The 15,282-nt window shown below is 59.1% G+C and overlaps 1 protein-coding gene across 1 annotated transcript in view; it reads right to left on the bottom strand.

Moving 5' to 3' along the window:
- Positions 1-15,282, bottom strand: part of LOC134420631 (protein unc-13 homolog A-like) — a 45,022-nt gene that overhangs the window by 26,966 nt on the left and 2,774 nt on the right. Inside the window, 14 exon segments of the mRNA XM_063160823.1 lie at positions 414-633; positions 1,409-1,480; positions 2,966-3,044; positions 4,095-4,141; positions 5,078-5,171; positions 6,804-7,448; positions 9,315-9,525; positions 10,053-10,088; positions 10,800-10,854; positions 10,934-11,007; positions 11,161-11,284; positions 11,454-11,571; positions 12,530-12,629; positions 12,939-12,968. Of these exon segments, the coding sequence (XP_063016893.1) occupies positions 414-633; positions 1,409-1,480; positions 2,966-3,044; positions 4,095-4,141; positions 5,078-5,171; positions 6,804-7,448; positions 9,315-9,525; positions 10,053-10,088; positions 10,800-10,854; positions 10,934-11,007; positions 11,161-11,284; positions 11,454-11,571; positions 12,530-12,629; positions 12,939-12,968 (1,905 nt within the window).

The raw sequence follows: 15,282 nt of genomic DNA, 5'->3' as shown, positions 1-15,282 counted from the left end.
GAAATGGCCTCAAGTTGCACCAGGGAAGGTTTATGTTGGGTATCAGGGGAAACTTCTTCCTCAAAAGTGCTGTCCAGCCCTGGGCCAGGCTGCGCAGGAAGTGGTGGAGTCACCACTGGAAGTGTGCAAAAAACATGTGGCACTTGAGGACACTGTCTAGTGGTGACCACAGGGTGCTGAGCTGATGGTTGCACCTGATAATCTTAAAGGTCCTTTCCAGCTTTAACAATTCCACAATTCTACAATTCCATGCATGAATTAATCCAAACTGGAGGGTTCTACCCTCTGCCCAGGATGAGTCTGCTCTGCCCACCACTCCTCCCATGCCCAGGTCAGGAGTGGAGCTCTCTGGGTTGCTCCCTCCTCCCTCTGCAAGGTGAGAAGGGACAAGGCAGTGGGCCCCGGGTCCTTACTCTGCAGGCAGTCGGCGTTGAGCAGGTCCTGGCACTTCTCGTGGCACTTGACGCCGCACTCGGCGCAGCGCATGCCCTGGCGGGCAATGCCCCACAGCAGCCCCTCACACTCGTAGCAGTACGTGGGCGTGGTGGCCGTCCACACCTCGAAGTTGTGGGGCGTTGTGCAGGAGATGGGGTACACTAAGGCTTGCAGGGTCTTCTTGTAAACATGGTTTTTCTGTGCAGGGACAGGGGAGAGAGGGGGAGAAACGCTGAAGCGGGGCAGAGGATGCACTTGGGGACATTGATTTCATGCTGGTGGTGCTGGGCTGACAGTCAGACTTGATGATCCTTTGGTCCTTTCCAACCCTAATGATCCCATGATTCTATCCCCGGGTGCTGCCGTGAGCACCCCAGATGCTCAAGAATCACCAGAGGATGCTGGTGGGGCACAGACTCTGCACCTCCACTGCTGGCCTGGGCCCCCATGCTCAGTGTCCCCCTCCCCACCTGTCGGGAGTTTAGTTCAAGCATGGCTTAAAGAAAAAGGCCATGAAGCCATACAATTGAGAGAAAAGTAAAAGGTAGTTGCAAAGCAGTTCTAAAGCAGTTCTCAGCCTGATTTCTATAAACAATTAGACTCTCTGAGGCATCATTGTATAAACAGTAAAGTTCTCAAGCAGTCTTCCCATAACAAATGTAACACTCTCTCTGAGAAAAGATAGCACTCTGAGAACAGATGTAGAAGTTTTGAGAATCATTCATATCACAGTGAGAACACTAGTTTTATTTTGTGTAAACAATCAACAGTATAGTAAAACAAAAGGTGTGGTTAGAGTTTTCTCTGTTAGCCTATCATAAACTTGTATTTTAGAATATACATGAAGTTCGTTAACACTATTATTTAAGCTGACTGATCGATCAATAAATCGAGTTCGATGCATCAAAAGATTAGTCGTTCTCCCCTCACTTCAACACCCACCATCCCCAGCCCAGCCCACCCCAGCACTTACCAGCTCCTCGTTGTTCAAGGTGCTCGAGGCCAGCGCGGATGTGATTCCCGCTTTCCTGGACTGGACCAGGGACTGTGGGAAAGAAAGAGAGTTCCCAGATCCAGCAGACCATGAGAGCTCCCTCCTACACCCCAAACCCAGATAGATAAGGGTCCTGGCTGCATGGGGGGCAGTGGGGACAGCCCAGCACCCACTGCTGTGCAGTGGGACTGGAACCAGGGCAGCAGCCTGTGACATTCCCAGTTCAGCTCCAGTGGGGCAGAGCCTTTCCCCACGTGTCTGAGACCCCTGGGAGATGGGTGGGGGGCACTTACCATGGCCTGTGGGCAGCCAGGGCCAGCGAGGGGGGAACAAGAAGCCATTAGTGCAAACCCTTCCCAGGAGAGCCCCTTCCCTGCCAGAACCAGTGGGAGTTGGGGGAACTACCCCTCATCCAGCACTGAGCAGTCCGTGGTGGGGGGCACTGTGTCCCCAAACCACAGCACTGGCTGCAGCCTGCAAATCCCAGCAGGGAAAGGCAGCAGAACCCCCAAACCCCACACACTGCCCACCCCACCACCCCCACCCCCAAAACACCAACACAGCACAGTGCAGAAGCATCAGCAGCTGCCCAAGAGGGCTGGGGTGGGGCACCAAGTTGGGCACAGCAAGGGGATGGGGGAATGTGGGGACACAGGTTGGGAACAGGAGGGTGGCACCCCAGGGAGGGCACACAGTGGAGATGACAAGGTGTAAAGAGAGGGGAAGGAGGGGAAGGGCACCTAATTCTTGGGGACAGGGTGTCTTTGTTTCCAAAATTGCTGTCTCTTGTCATCAGGAGTGGGAGGGGACCAGCAGAGTGACTCTGGGCAATAGAGCCCAGGGACTGGAGGGGACCCCATCATGGGGGGCCCACACATCGGGGGTCTCCAGCCCCATACATGGGACAGTGGGGACAGGAGCACAGGGTGTGGGCAGCTTGGAAAAGCCATTGCCAGCCCTCCCCTGGTACAGGGGTCTGTCTGTCTGTCCAGCACCAGTGTGGCCCAAGCTGCAGGGACAGCCTGGCACAGCAGCTGGGACACAAAGGGACCAGGGATACAGCACCAGTAAAAAATGGGAAACCAGATTTAGCCCTGGGAAACCTTAGGCTGATGCTTGGGGTAGGGACCAGAGCTCCGTTAAAGAGAAGCACCCTCGGGTAGGGAGAGCCCAGCTCCCCACTGCAGGGAGGGCCAGGAGCCCCCCGGGCAGTGCGGGACGCCCCCTTTGGCAGGGCTGGGGGCAGGGGCTGGCCGCAGCCCCAGGGCGCTGTCTCTTTAACCCCTCGCACCGCGCTCACCAGATCGCTGACTAGAGGGAGAGATTTGCGTCCAGGCTTAATGTCGGGCATGCTGTTAATGCAGCGCAGAAACCTTACAGCCGCCCCCCTGCCGCAGGGAAGGCCCAGCCAGGCCACAGGAAAGAAAACAGAGAACACAAGCCATGTTAGAGGCAGCTGGGGAGCGGGGCGCAGTCCGGTGGGGCAGCAGGAGCAAAGCTGGCAGCTGTGGGGGCGTGCCTTGGGAGGAACCTCACCAAATCGCTAACTAGGGGGATGGGTTTTCGCTTGCGAATGTCCGGCATGCTGTCTATAATGATCAGCCCGCCACCAGGCCTGCAAGAGAGAGGAAAGTCAGCGGGCAAGGGGAAACTGAGGCACGAAGGGGCCCCCTGCTGTTGCCCCACGGTCACTCAGCACTTGAGAGAACCATGGTTTGGGCTGGAAGGGGCCTTGAAGCCCATCTCGTTCCATGCCCTGCTGAGGGCAGGGACACCTTCCACTAGATCAGGTTGCCTTGGATGCTTCCAGGGATGGGGCAGCCACAGCTGCTCTGAACAATCTGTGCCAGGGCTTCACCACCCTCACAGGAAAGGATTTCTTCTCAATATCTTGGACTTGGTGAATATGACTGCAAAGCAACTCCTGTGTGGCCAGGGACCCACCCATGGGATCCCCAAACCCACCACCACCCCAGCCAGGGTAGGGATCACTGAACTAAAAACTAAGGGGAAAGGGATTTTGGTAAAAAACTGTGATTTTTCCCCACATGGAGCTTAACCATGAAGTGAAAGCCAGGAGAAAAACTGCCCATTTGGCTTAGTCAGCTTTGGCTTTGCAGTGTGAGGCCGGAGAGCTGGGGTTCTCTCTGGGACCCCAAAGGGGAGCACTGAGAAGGTGAGCCTCAGGTTTTGCTGCAAGGGAACCCAAGGCAGGAATGGAACTTCACAGCCCTGCTGGAAAGAAATCTCTGGGGTGATCTGAGAGTTCTCAGGCAACCTACCAGGTTCTGCCCAGGTCCGTGGCAGGGTGTCTGTGAGGGCAAGACAGGACTGACACCTCCAGCCCGTCCAGGTGAGAGGCTCTGCATTCCCCATGACACCACTCCACAGGGGAAGCAGGAGTTGCCACCCCTCCTCATCCCCATCTCCACTCACCTCCTCGCTCTCCCCCTCAGCAGCAGCTCTTGGGGTCACAGAGCAATGTCCTGTCTGCTGGCTGCTCCAAAAGCACTGACCAGCCCCAAAATCCAGCTCCAAAAGACTGGCCTCCCTGAATGCCCACAGCCTGGCAACCTTTCCCCACACAAGCTCATTAATCACATCCTAATGAGGAGGGGGCCTGAGATCCCAGGGGGCAGTGTACCCAGCTTCCCCTCGTACTCACCCTCCTTTGAACCACAGGGATTTTTCTCCATCACCTTCCCCGCGGGCCTGGAAAACAAGGGACAGAGTCAGGGCACAGCAAGAACCACCAGCATGGGGACAGCCCCCCCAGGGCAGTGAATGCTCACAGAATGAGCAGGGTGGGCAGAGAAAGGTGTGCTCCAAAACCAAGGGGGCTCTTCCCAGCACTGGGAATAAATCTCTTCAGGAGGCTGAGCTGGGTGAACAGGTGGGTGGGCTTCAGCAAAGGGGATGAGGTTGGCAAAGCAGGGGGCATGGCTACACTGTGTGAAAATTCAGGGCTTGGGGGAGTGAAGAAACAACACAAAAGCTCAGCAGGTCCTCAGGGACCAACAGCAGTTGGAAAGGAGAGCAGGGAAAAGCCAGAGCACATGGAAGAGGATGTGTGTGCAGGGATCATCCAGCAGTGCCAGCTACCCCTGCAGGCAGGGGGTTATTTTGGAGGAGAAGGGCAGAGAGAGACCCTTACCCCTCCTTCATGGGCAATCCCTGAGCACACACACACACACACACACACACAGGGAAGGCACACACAGGGCTGGGAGGTTCCAGGTGCACATGCTTACCTGCAGGCAGGCTACACCCCTTCCCTGCAGGGAGGGGAGACGCGGGTGCAAGGGCCATGGTGGTGGACAACTGAAAAGAGAAGCGGTGGGGAGAGGGACCAAGACCCCAGGGAGCGAATCCAGAGCCAAAACAAAAAGAAAAGATGGAGGATGGAGTCTAAAAACAAAACAAAATATTGTCAACTCAACCGAGGGGAGAGGGCCTGGGATGACGCACCAGCACACGCATGCAGCACACACGGGGGATCCTCAGCACTCCCAGCCCCGCTGGGGCAGCCCACTTGGTGCCAATGGGGTTGTGGGCACCACTGTTGGCACCACCGAGTCTGTGGATGTCCCTGGGAGCTGCCCAGGTGTGGAAAGGGGCTGTGCCCCAGCACTGGCCAGGGGTCCTCACCTCCTGCAGCTGCATGCAGACCTTGTTGAAGGCTCTCAGCCAGTTGGCTTTGGCTCGTGCTTTGGGGTCCTGCACCTCCTCCTCTGCCGGCTCCCTGCAAGCACACACATCCCCTGTCACCTCCCAGCACAGCACCAGGCAGGGGGGAGCAGCCCCCACACCCCCAGCAGGTCTGAGGCTGCAACTGGGGGATCCTGATGTGCCTTGAGACAGTGTGGCCGTGGCAAAACTGGCTCCTGGTACCAGGAAGGAGTGAAAAGGCAGCAGGTCCCACTGCAAAGGGCAGCCACAATCAGGGCAGAGCACTGGGGAGAAGCCAGAAGCTTCCCCACCCTCAGGACACCCTGCCCTGGGTACCCAGGTGACACAGAGGGCACAGCTGGTGACACCAGCATGTGAATTAAACATCCTTTGTCCCCATTGCCCCCACAATGTCCTCTGGCCACTTCCCTGGGTAAAGAGCACCCAACACCCCGTGGTTCCAAGCCCAGGGAAAAGTGTCTGCCTGGACATGCTGGGTGTTGTGGGGTATTTTCTCCTCTCCTACAAAATCAAGACAATGGAAGAAAAGCAAAGAAATGCTCCAAACATACCAGTGTCCTGGAGAGCCTGGTGTGATGCAACAGGGAGGGAGGAGCCCAGAACTGCTCTGGGAAGAGGCCATGGGCACTCAGCAGATGAACCTGCTCAGACCTGGGGGCTCTGTCTGTGTTAATCTGGGATCCTCAGAGCAAACCTGGGATCCTCAGCTTTAACCTGCAGTTCCCAGCAGTAATCCACAGTCCCCAGTGCTACTCTGGGGTCCCAAACACTAATTTGGGGTCATCACTGCTAATTTGAGGCCCTCAGCACTAATCTGGGCATCCTAACACAATCTGGGGTTCTCAGCACAATCCATGGTCCCCAGCACTAATCCACAGTGCCCAAATCCCAGCACAGGACCCCTAAGCCCCCTGCCCTCCTGCAGTGGGTACTGCAGGAAAAACCTGGATATTTAGCCCTCAAGTTCCTGCTAGGTGTTGGGCCTAAATATCCAGGCTTTTTTAAAAACAGCTCATTACACATTGGTTTAAATTTGAGATTCTCCATTCCTGGTGTGTAATTTAAATTAAATAAAAGGCTGAAAAAGCCCATCACAGCAGTTCACCTCTGCACAGAGCAGTGACACTCACTGAAAATGGAAATGATCAATAATGATATTTCAATAATCTGTCCCCAAGACATGAATTATTCACATGCTGCACCAGGAACCTGACCACCAATTAATTCCCTTGTACAGCACAGGAGGCCATGGATGAGCTTCTACCAGCCTAGGGAGAGGACTGACTTCTGTAAAGAAAATCTCCTCCTCTGACCAAGCTCCACCAGGGTGCCAAGAGCCTGTGCCAGAGGAGAGGAGTCACAGCCCAATATTCCATTCCCCCAGCCCCACGTCTGTCCCAGGTTATAAACCTGCACCCCAGCAGGTTCCTGAACACCTTGGGCCATGCTCAGCACAGGGGCTGGCTGGGCCCAGGCAGTGTGCCCAGGGTGCTGGCTCTTGCCTGGTGGCACAAAGGGAGCTTCCCCCACCTCGGTGGCTCAGGCACCTGGAAAAGCTCCAGACACAGCAGAAAGTCCCTGCTCCTGTGCCAAGCACCAGCACCATCCCTGAGGCACCTCCAGAGCATCCTCAGTGCCTGCAGGCACAGTGCCATCCCAGGGACACCACAGCTTCCCCTCCTACCTCTCAGCTGGTTTTGGGGGCTCCGTCTCCGGGGCTGCCTCTTGCAGGGGAACTTCCTCCTCTGCCCGCTGGGCCTGGAGGGCCTCAGGGGCTTCCTGGGGAGCAGAGGTGTCCTTCTCCTCCTTCCTCTCCTCTTTCCTCTCCTCCTTCCTTTCCTGCTGCTGAGGCTTCTGCTGTGGCACCAGCTGGGCTTGCTGCTGCTGCTGTTGCTGTTGCTGCTGTTGCTGCTGCTGCAGGACCTGTTGCTGCTGCTGCTGCTGCTGCTGTGGCTGCTGTGGCAGGGGTTTCTGTGGTGGTGGGTACGTTTCATGCTCAGGGGGTTCATAGGTGTCCTGCTCCCGCAGCTCCTCCTCCTCCTCCTCTTCCAACTCCTCTTCCTTGGGGTAGCCTTCCTCAGTCTCACTGTAGTCCTCAATGAACTCTTCCTCCTCCTCCTCCAGGTAGAGATCATCATCATCCTCCTCCTCCTCCCAGCGGGGGGAGTCCTTGCGGTAGCTGACGGAGCTGTGGCAGGAGTGGTAGGAGTCGCCGTCCCTCTCGTCCAGCTCCGAGTCCCGCAGGCTCTCGTTCTCGAAGTCCTCGCTCAGCTGGGAGCTGCCCTGGCTCAGCTCGGCCGACGAGGCGTAGCGGCTGCTGCCTGTGGGGCTGCGGGCCGAGGGGACACAAGGACAGGGCTCCCGTGGGTCCGTGGCACCCAGGCAGAGCCCCAGGCCCTGCCCCAGGGGCGGGAGGATGTGCAGCTCCCATGGGGAGCCGAAGGCACAGAACCAGGAGACTCCATGGGCTGAACCAGCCCCCCAGGAGGGGCACTCTGAGCTGCCTGCCCGTGCCTGGGCTGACAGTGGGGTGGGCTCACAGCGTCTGTCTCCTGGGCTCATCCCAGCCAGGGGTGCCAGATCCTGCCTCCTGCTGCTGCCATTCACCCCGTCCTGCCCCTGACACACAGATCTGTCACCCGTGCTCTGCACAGCCCTCCCAAGCACCCCCACCCCAGGACACCCCCAAAACCCCCTCACTCGCCTTGACACCATCCCTGCCTGGGGGCCCCTCTCTGCCCTTGCTGCCAGGCCAGACTCCTTCCCCCGCCCCATGTGCCCCCCCAGACCCCTCCTCTCACAGCTGCCTGCACTGGGAGGCCCACAGGGGCCCGGGAGGCTGCCAGGGACAGGGCAGCCCCGTGGCTCCGTGGGGACAGGCTGACAGAAGCAGACATGCAGACAGGACAGGGACATGCCGAGGAAGAGGCCGACACCACGTCTCCAGCACTGGCAGCCAGGGCTCAGGGGGTGTGTGAGGGGACAAAGGTGAGGGGCTGGGCTGGCAGAGCCCACAGTGGCTGAGCCAGGCTGGGGAAGCCAGGGGACACCGCAGGGAAGAGAGTGCTGGGGGATGGCTCAGGCTGGTCCCAGCTGGGAGGGGTACTGACATCACCCAGGTACCTTGGGAAGGAGCACTCGGGGTACAGGGATGCAGGAGACACAGCTCACACCTGGAAACCCCACACCTCCCCATCCTGATCCTGGCCAGAGCTGGGAGAGGCGCTCTTGGCACATGGCAGGATCCCAAATCACTGCGTGAAGCTTTTGCCCAGACAGGCACACCCTGGCAGGTGACCAGGAACGGGGAGTGGCATTTGAGTCCCCAAGGGCCCAGTCCCACACCCGCTGACACGACAAGGAACAGGCAGCAGCGCTGCCAGACACTCGCAGTGCCAGCAAGCAGGACCAGGATGCCGGGATGTCACCCCATGAACTGGGGTGCAGCAGCAAGAGGGGCTGGGGGCACACCTGGAGCACCCCAAAGCTGTCCCTGCAGGAGGCTGATTCGGGGCGGGGAGGGTGGCACAAGGCCGCCCTTGCCAGGACTGGTGTTGGCCTCACCATGGCTGCAAGGACCGAGCACAGCACTCTGCGACGGCACACGGCACACGCACAGGGAGGGACCCACCTATCGGACAGCTCTAGGGACCGCCTGCTCTCAAGGGAAGGCTGGCGGCTGGTCCGCCTGCTCGACTCAGAACCGGACTCAGCGTCGCTGCGCCCGATTGCGGCAGAGTCTACGCTACCATAGCGTCTGCCAGGGGAGGAGAGGAACATGGTCAGCGAGCTCCCACCGCCACCCGCCACCCCCTGCTGCCGTGGGGACGCTGGCAGGGAGGCTCTGAACACCTGGAGGGGGCTGGCACTTTGGGGTGGGCTCTGCCACCAGAGTCTGTGCCCCCAGCCACCTCATGCTGCACTGCCCAGCTCCCAGCAGGGACAGCCAGGGGTGGGGGGCCCCAAACCCGGTGAGGACAGAGGAGGGCAGTGACCCAAAAGAGTTTCAAAACTTCCCAGTGAGAAGGAAAGGCTTGGATGGGACCAGCACCATCCCGCTCTTCCTCACCTCATCCTTCCCTCTGTCACTGGGAGCGCCATCCCTGGCGTCCCCCTGGGGACCCGCTGGCCTCTGTCACCTGCGGGGGAGGTTGAGAGAGCCGGTCCCAGGGTGAGCTGGCTGTGGCCACTGTACCTGATGGGAGCCTGGTCCGAGTAGTCCATCTCGTAGCTCTGCATGGAGTCGGTGTAGGAGTCGCGGGAGCTCTGCTGCTGGTGCCTCATGGGGTACTGGTGCACGGAGGCGTTGGGCTGGGACGTGGTGTAGTAGGGTGGGGGGATGCTGTTGCTGGTCTCGCTGCGGTAGTCACTGTCCCGGTCATCCACGGTACTGTCGGGGTCATCGTCTGCAGGGGGCCACAGTGAGCGGGGCAGGGGATGGCCCAAGTCTGCCCCCGACCCTGCACAGAGCCCTCAGGACACCACTGTGTCCCCACCGCTGTGGGACCGTGCTGGGGAGGTGGGCCCGGGGCAGGATGAGGGGTGAGCTGACCTGTTATCAGCACAGGAGGGGTTTGGGGGGATGAGGGGGAGGTGGAGGGGGAATTTGGGACATACAGGAGGAAGAGGATGGGGGCAGGGACCCTCCCTCTGCCCCACCAATGTTCCACCACAGAGGCAAAGCCTGAGCTGCTCATTGCCACTGGGACACCCCAAGGGCACAGAGCCCCATGGTGCCATGTCCCCACCAGCCCACGGGGACAGCCCTGCCCAGGACAGGGCACTTGGTGACACTGTCCTCTCCCAGTACAGAGTCGTGGCACAAGGCCACAGGCTAGACCCAAGCTCCAGGTCCTCTGAGCCCTGGGACAGGCAAAGAGGGATGTGCTGGGGACCCCCAGGCTGGGAAGAGAGGAGTGGGCAGGATACTTACTCTGCTGTTCTCCCCAGCCAAAATAATTCCAGTTGCCTACAAAGAAAGGGGCAGAGACAATAAAGATGGAGGCAGCTGGTTGGGAGGAACCAGCATCTCCCCAGAGGGCACACTGGGCTGGGGACACTGCCCTGGGGACAGCATCCAGCATGGGGCACACTGGCACTGGGACACTGCCTGGGCCTGAACATGATGACACCAAGCTGGACTGGAGACAGTGCCTGTGTGGGCATGGTGCCACTGACCCAGGCTGGGGACAATGCTATGGCCACGCATGGTGGCACTGACAGGGGACGGGGCCTGGGGCTGGGCACAGGGGCACTGAACCATGCATGCCCCTGGGGTGGTTATAGAAGGGGAACTGAGGCATGTGTTGGGACAAACTGAGCTGGCACCCCAAATACCTCTGCAGGGCCCCCATCCAGCAGCCCCCAACACCAGCCTGCTGTCCCTTGCCCCAGTGGAACTGCTCTCATCAGCCCCATTGCTCCTATTGCTCCCCTCCACACACAGGAAGGCTCAGCCACTGTGGAGCTGCGAGACAGCAGAGAAACACTGGCAGACACAGGAAGGACAACAGGAATGGGGATGGGGACTGGGTATGGGGTGAAGTTAAACCCTACTTGGTTGGGATCCAATGCCCCAAAGCAGATGTGGAGCCCACCCCTTAAAACTCCTTGGTGTGGGAGTGGGGAGAAGGGAGGGTGTGGGTGTCCCCCAGCGGGGCAGGGACAGGGCAGCACTTACAGCACTGTGAGCCATGCACAGGCAGAGGCTTTTCCTGCTCCTCCTGGAAGGCATACTGGGGAGAGAGGGGCTGGTGAGGGCTCCTGCTGGCAGCACTGCCCCTGCCCCCTCACCCCAGGCCTGGCAGCACTCACATCATCCTGGTCCCGCATCGCGTTGAGCTGCTCCAGTTTCTTGGCCCAGTACCTGGCCTCCTCCTCAGGGATATCTGCGAGGGCAAAGACCCCAGTTAGTGCACAGACCCCCCAAAACAGCCCTCAAGCTTTTGGGGCTGAGGATCAGGCTCCAAAGCTCATGGGCAGCCCTGGGGCTGAGGGCAAGGAAGGACAGCCTGGGGATGGGGACGGGGATGGGCACCCACCCAGCGGCAGCTCAAAGCGCGTGTCCAGGAGGATGCGGTGGAAGGTCGGATCCTTGGTGCCTGAAATCTCATTGTCTGTCATGATGACCTGGGAGTCGAGTGTGAGCCATTCCCCAGGGCCCTCCTGTCAGGTAGCAATGGGGTGAGGAGAGCTCCCAGAGCCCCCTTTCATTTCCCTACAACCCCAGCACACAGGGTGTGGCCCCAGGCAGGATGGGGAAGGCTCTGCCTGGCCCAAAGGACAGCTGGGGTGGCACATGTCCCTTGGGGCTGAGCCTGTGCCTGCCTCCTACCTCATTGGACTGCCTGATGGTCCGGAGGGGGATCCACACCGTGCCCACCATGGTGTCCCAGATGAGCCCCTTGTTCCACACCTCCACAGTCAGGCCCAAGTCCAGCCGATTGATCTCACTGGGGACAGGAAAGGGATCAGGTTACCCCCATGAAGTGAACCCCCCTCAGGTCTCTGCAGCCTCCTGGGACCACCCCAGCTTCTACCTGTCCTCTCAGGGACTGCCAGGACTCAGGTGAGCCCCTCAGATCTGGGCTCAGGGCAGTGGGGGACTCCCCGTGTTGTTTATGGGGGCAGGGGGGAGCAGCAGGGATGGGGGAGCTCAGGGGACCCCTGGACACTCACAACATGGAGTCCTGCACACCCCTGGACACAACATGGAGTCCTGCACACCCATGGACACTCACAACATGGAATCCTGCACACCCCTGGACACCCCTGGACACTCACAACATGGAGTCCTGCACACCCCTGGACACAACATGGAGTCCTGCACACCCATGGACACAACATGGAGTCCTGCACACCCATGGACACTCACAACATGGAGTCCTGCACACCAATGGACACCCCTGGACACTCACAACATGAAGTCCTGCACACCCCTGGACACTCACAACAAGAAGTCCTGTACACCCATGGACACAACATGGAGTCCTGCACACCCATGGACTCTCACAACAAGAAGTCCTGCGCACCCACGGACACTCACAACATGGAATCCTGCACACCCATGGACACTCACAACATGGAATCCTGCACACCCCTGGACACTCACAACATGGAATCCTGCACACCCCTGGACACTCACAACATGGAGTCCTGCACACCCCTGGACACTCACAACATGGAGTCCTGCACACCCATGGACACCCCTGGACACTCACAACATGGAGTCCTGCACACCCCTGGACACTCAAAAAATGAAGTCCTGCACACCCATGGACACAACATGAAGTCCTGCACACCCATGGACACAACATGAAGCCCTGCACACCCATGGACACTCACAACATGAAGTCCTGCACACCCATGGACACTCACAACATGAAGTCCTGCACACCCATGGACACTCACAACATGAAGTCCTGCTCCCAGGAGGGCAAGTTGCCCCGCACTGCGATGGTCGTGCTCTTGACATTTTGCACCTTCAGGGTCACGTAGGTGTTAAACTTCTCTGTGGGAACAAGCAGAGGGTGAAGTGACCCCCAGTGTGTCCCCCCCTCCCCGACACTGCCCCCTGCCAGCCCACACACACTTCCCTCAGCACCCCAGTCCCAGGAGGGATCCCAGCCAGGGCTGGGAGGGTGTGAGCCCCCCGCTCTGTCCAGGGCGCCCCCATTTGTGTGTGTGTGTCCCCAGCTTGCCAAACGATGCCTCCAGAGCTAAGGGTCCCCTTGACCCCCTTCCCCAGCCCCTCCTCTGATCCTGCCACACCCAAGCAGCCCAAGAGCCCCCCACCCTCTCCCCCCACCCTCTCACTTACCTTGGGGCCCATCATACTTGGCCTTTTTAACTGTGGGGACAAAGGCAGGGAAGAAAATCAGGCTGAGACCCTGGGAAAAGGCTGGGGATCCCCACCAGGGTGTCAGGGGGGTGGGAGGACCCCAGTCCTGGTTGTCCCCCAAACCCCCCCAGCTGTCAGGTGGGAAAAGTGCTGGGATCCCCCACGCCAAGTGAGGGTGAGGGATCACACATGAGATGGAGGTGGGCATCAGAGGGGAGAAAATGCTCCCCCAAAAACCTGCTACTGTGTGACAGCTTGCAACCCCAAATGACCAGGGGTTAAGGGTTGTTGAGGGGGTGTTACCCCCCCTCACCCCACACTTTTGATTTGGGATTTATTTGGAGAAACAGATGATGTTACCATCCATATCCAGAGGAAAACCTGTGGTCTGGGGCACGCTGTTCCCCACTCGAGTCCCATCTGGGTGGCACCAGCCCAGCAGGACCAGGGTTAATTAAGACTCTCCCAAACCACTGACCCACATTTCCCATAGGAAACCGGGTGAGTCGGTGCTTGTAACCCTCCCTGAGCCAAAACAGCCCCAGGGGTGGAGGAGATGCCCCGCAAATCCTACACAGCCCCAAAACATCCCCATTGCACCCCAGCCGTGTCTCCCCCGCGGAGGCACTGTGGGGCTGGTTCCCATCGTGCCCACTGGGGGTGCAGGGAGCGCTCTGATCCTGCTCCACGGGAACCCCCCCGGTCCTGGCTGACACGCCCCGATGTTCCCCGTTGGGTGAGGGGTCGGTGCCCGGCCTGTGGCTGCACTGTGGGGGGCAAAGGGGGCCGGGCACTCCAAACGACTCAGCACAATATTTCTATTTTTAGAAGGGTCCCTCTCTCTCTCTCTCTCTCCCTGCCATGGAGAGCCTCCCTGCCTGCAGCAGCCCGAGCAGCCTCCCCAGCCCCAGCACTGCTGCTGGCAGGCAGGGGCACCCAGGAGGGATGTGGAACAAGGATGGCGAGGATGCATTTCCCTCTGCCAGCAAGCATTTATAAAGAAGGCTGCTTTCCACAGCTACTATATTTTAAAAATAAATATTAAAAAAGGAACACACAGCCGGTACCGACGCCGCCGATGCCCGGGGGTGTCCTCGGGGCCGTGGGGAGGGGAGCGGGCGGGGAGGGAATGACACAGCACCCGGAGAACGCCTAAGTGACGCGGGTGCCAGCGGGTGCAGGACCAACGTGACCGAGCAGGGATGAAAATAGCCCTGGCGACATCAAAGGTAATTTGATTTCGGAGACGTGCCACTCGCCACCGCTTATCAGCCGCCACCAGCGCCGGAAGGGACGCGGGGCTGCCGCCAGCGCCACGTGCCTGGCTGGGCTGGCAGGAGGCACCAGAAACCTCGGGGAAACTGAGGCAAGGGAAAGCAGCGCCTCGGAAACAACTGGGGAGCCTCCAAGCCGGCTGCCTGCCCTGTGCCACCGAAAGGGTGACACGCTGGGTGGCTTTGTGCCCCAAGGAAGGTCAGCAGAGACGCCGCTGGCAGCCACGTTCCCAGGGAACCACAGAGATGGGGAATTCACGCTTGGGGGGCTGGCACAAAGCTCCGGGATCCCAAAGATCCTCGAGCGACACCAGGCTGGGAGCCTGGGGGCTGGCTGGGGATGGCTGGCACCACTGTGTGTAATGATTATGTAAATGAAATAAATGTATTTATACATTCTATTTTACATATTATAAATTGATATTATTCTATTCTAACAGAGAATTTGGAGCCAGAACCTGCCTGTGGCTGACAGGGATCCCCCTTCCCCCGGGCCCAGGGGCACCCACTATTCTTTACCAGCTGCTGCTTCCAAAAAGGAACGGGAGAGCAGAGGAAGGAAAAGCTCCAAAAATACCCGAGCTGACAGGAACAAACAATTACCCAGGGAACACGTGGCTTTCCTGGCTGTCATCTCCTGCCAGGGAGAAGTCCTGCTGTCACCATCTGCAGGATGTGCTGCCCTCCCACCCATCAAAGGGTCCCCAAAGCTGGCACAGGGCTGGCGAGACCTGGGGTGCCACCCTGGGGCTAAATTCAACCTGAGTCCCCGGGCAAGGAGCTGAGAACAGTGTGACACTTATGTGACATCAGCAAGCTGGGGTGTCCCCAGGCTGGGGTGATCTCCCTCCTCTCAGGGGGTGTTGAACACGTGGGGAAATTGAGGCAGGAGGCAGCTGGCAGAGATTGGACTGGGAATGGCATTAAACTGGGCTGGGCTGTTGGCATGCCCCAAGGCCTGTCTGTCTGTCTGTCCTTCCCTCTGCCTGTCCACACATTCCTCTGTACATCCATCCTGCTGCCTGTCCATTACCAGTCTCTCCACCCAC

Source organism: Melospiza melodia, chromosome 7 (genome assembly GCF_035770615.1).
Source record: "Melospiza melodia melodia isolate bMelMel2 chromosome 7, bMelMel2.pri, whole genome shotgun sequence".
Taxonomy (NCBI): Eukaryota; Metazoa; Chordata; class Aves; order Passeriformes; family Passerellidae; genus Melospiza; species Melospiza melodia.
This window is presented reverse-complemented; position numbering and strand designations above follow the sequence as displayed.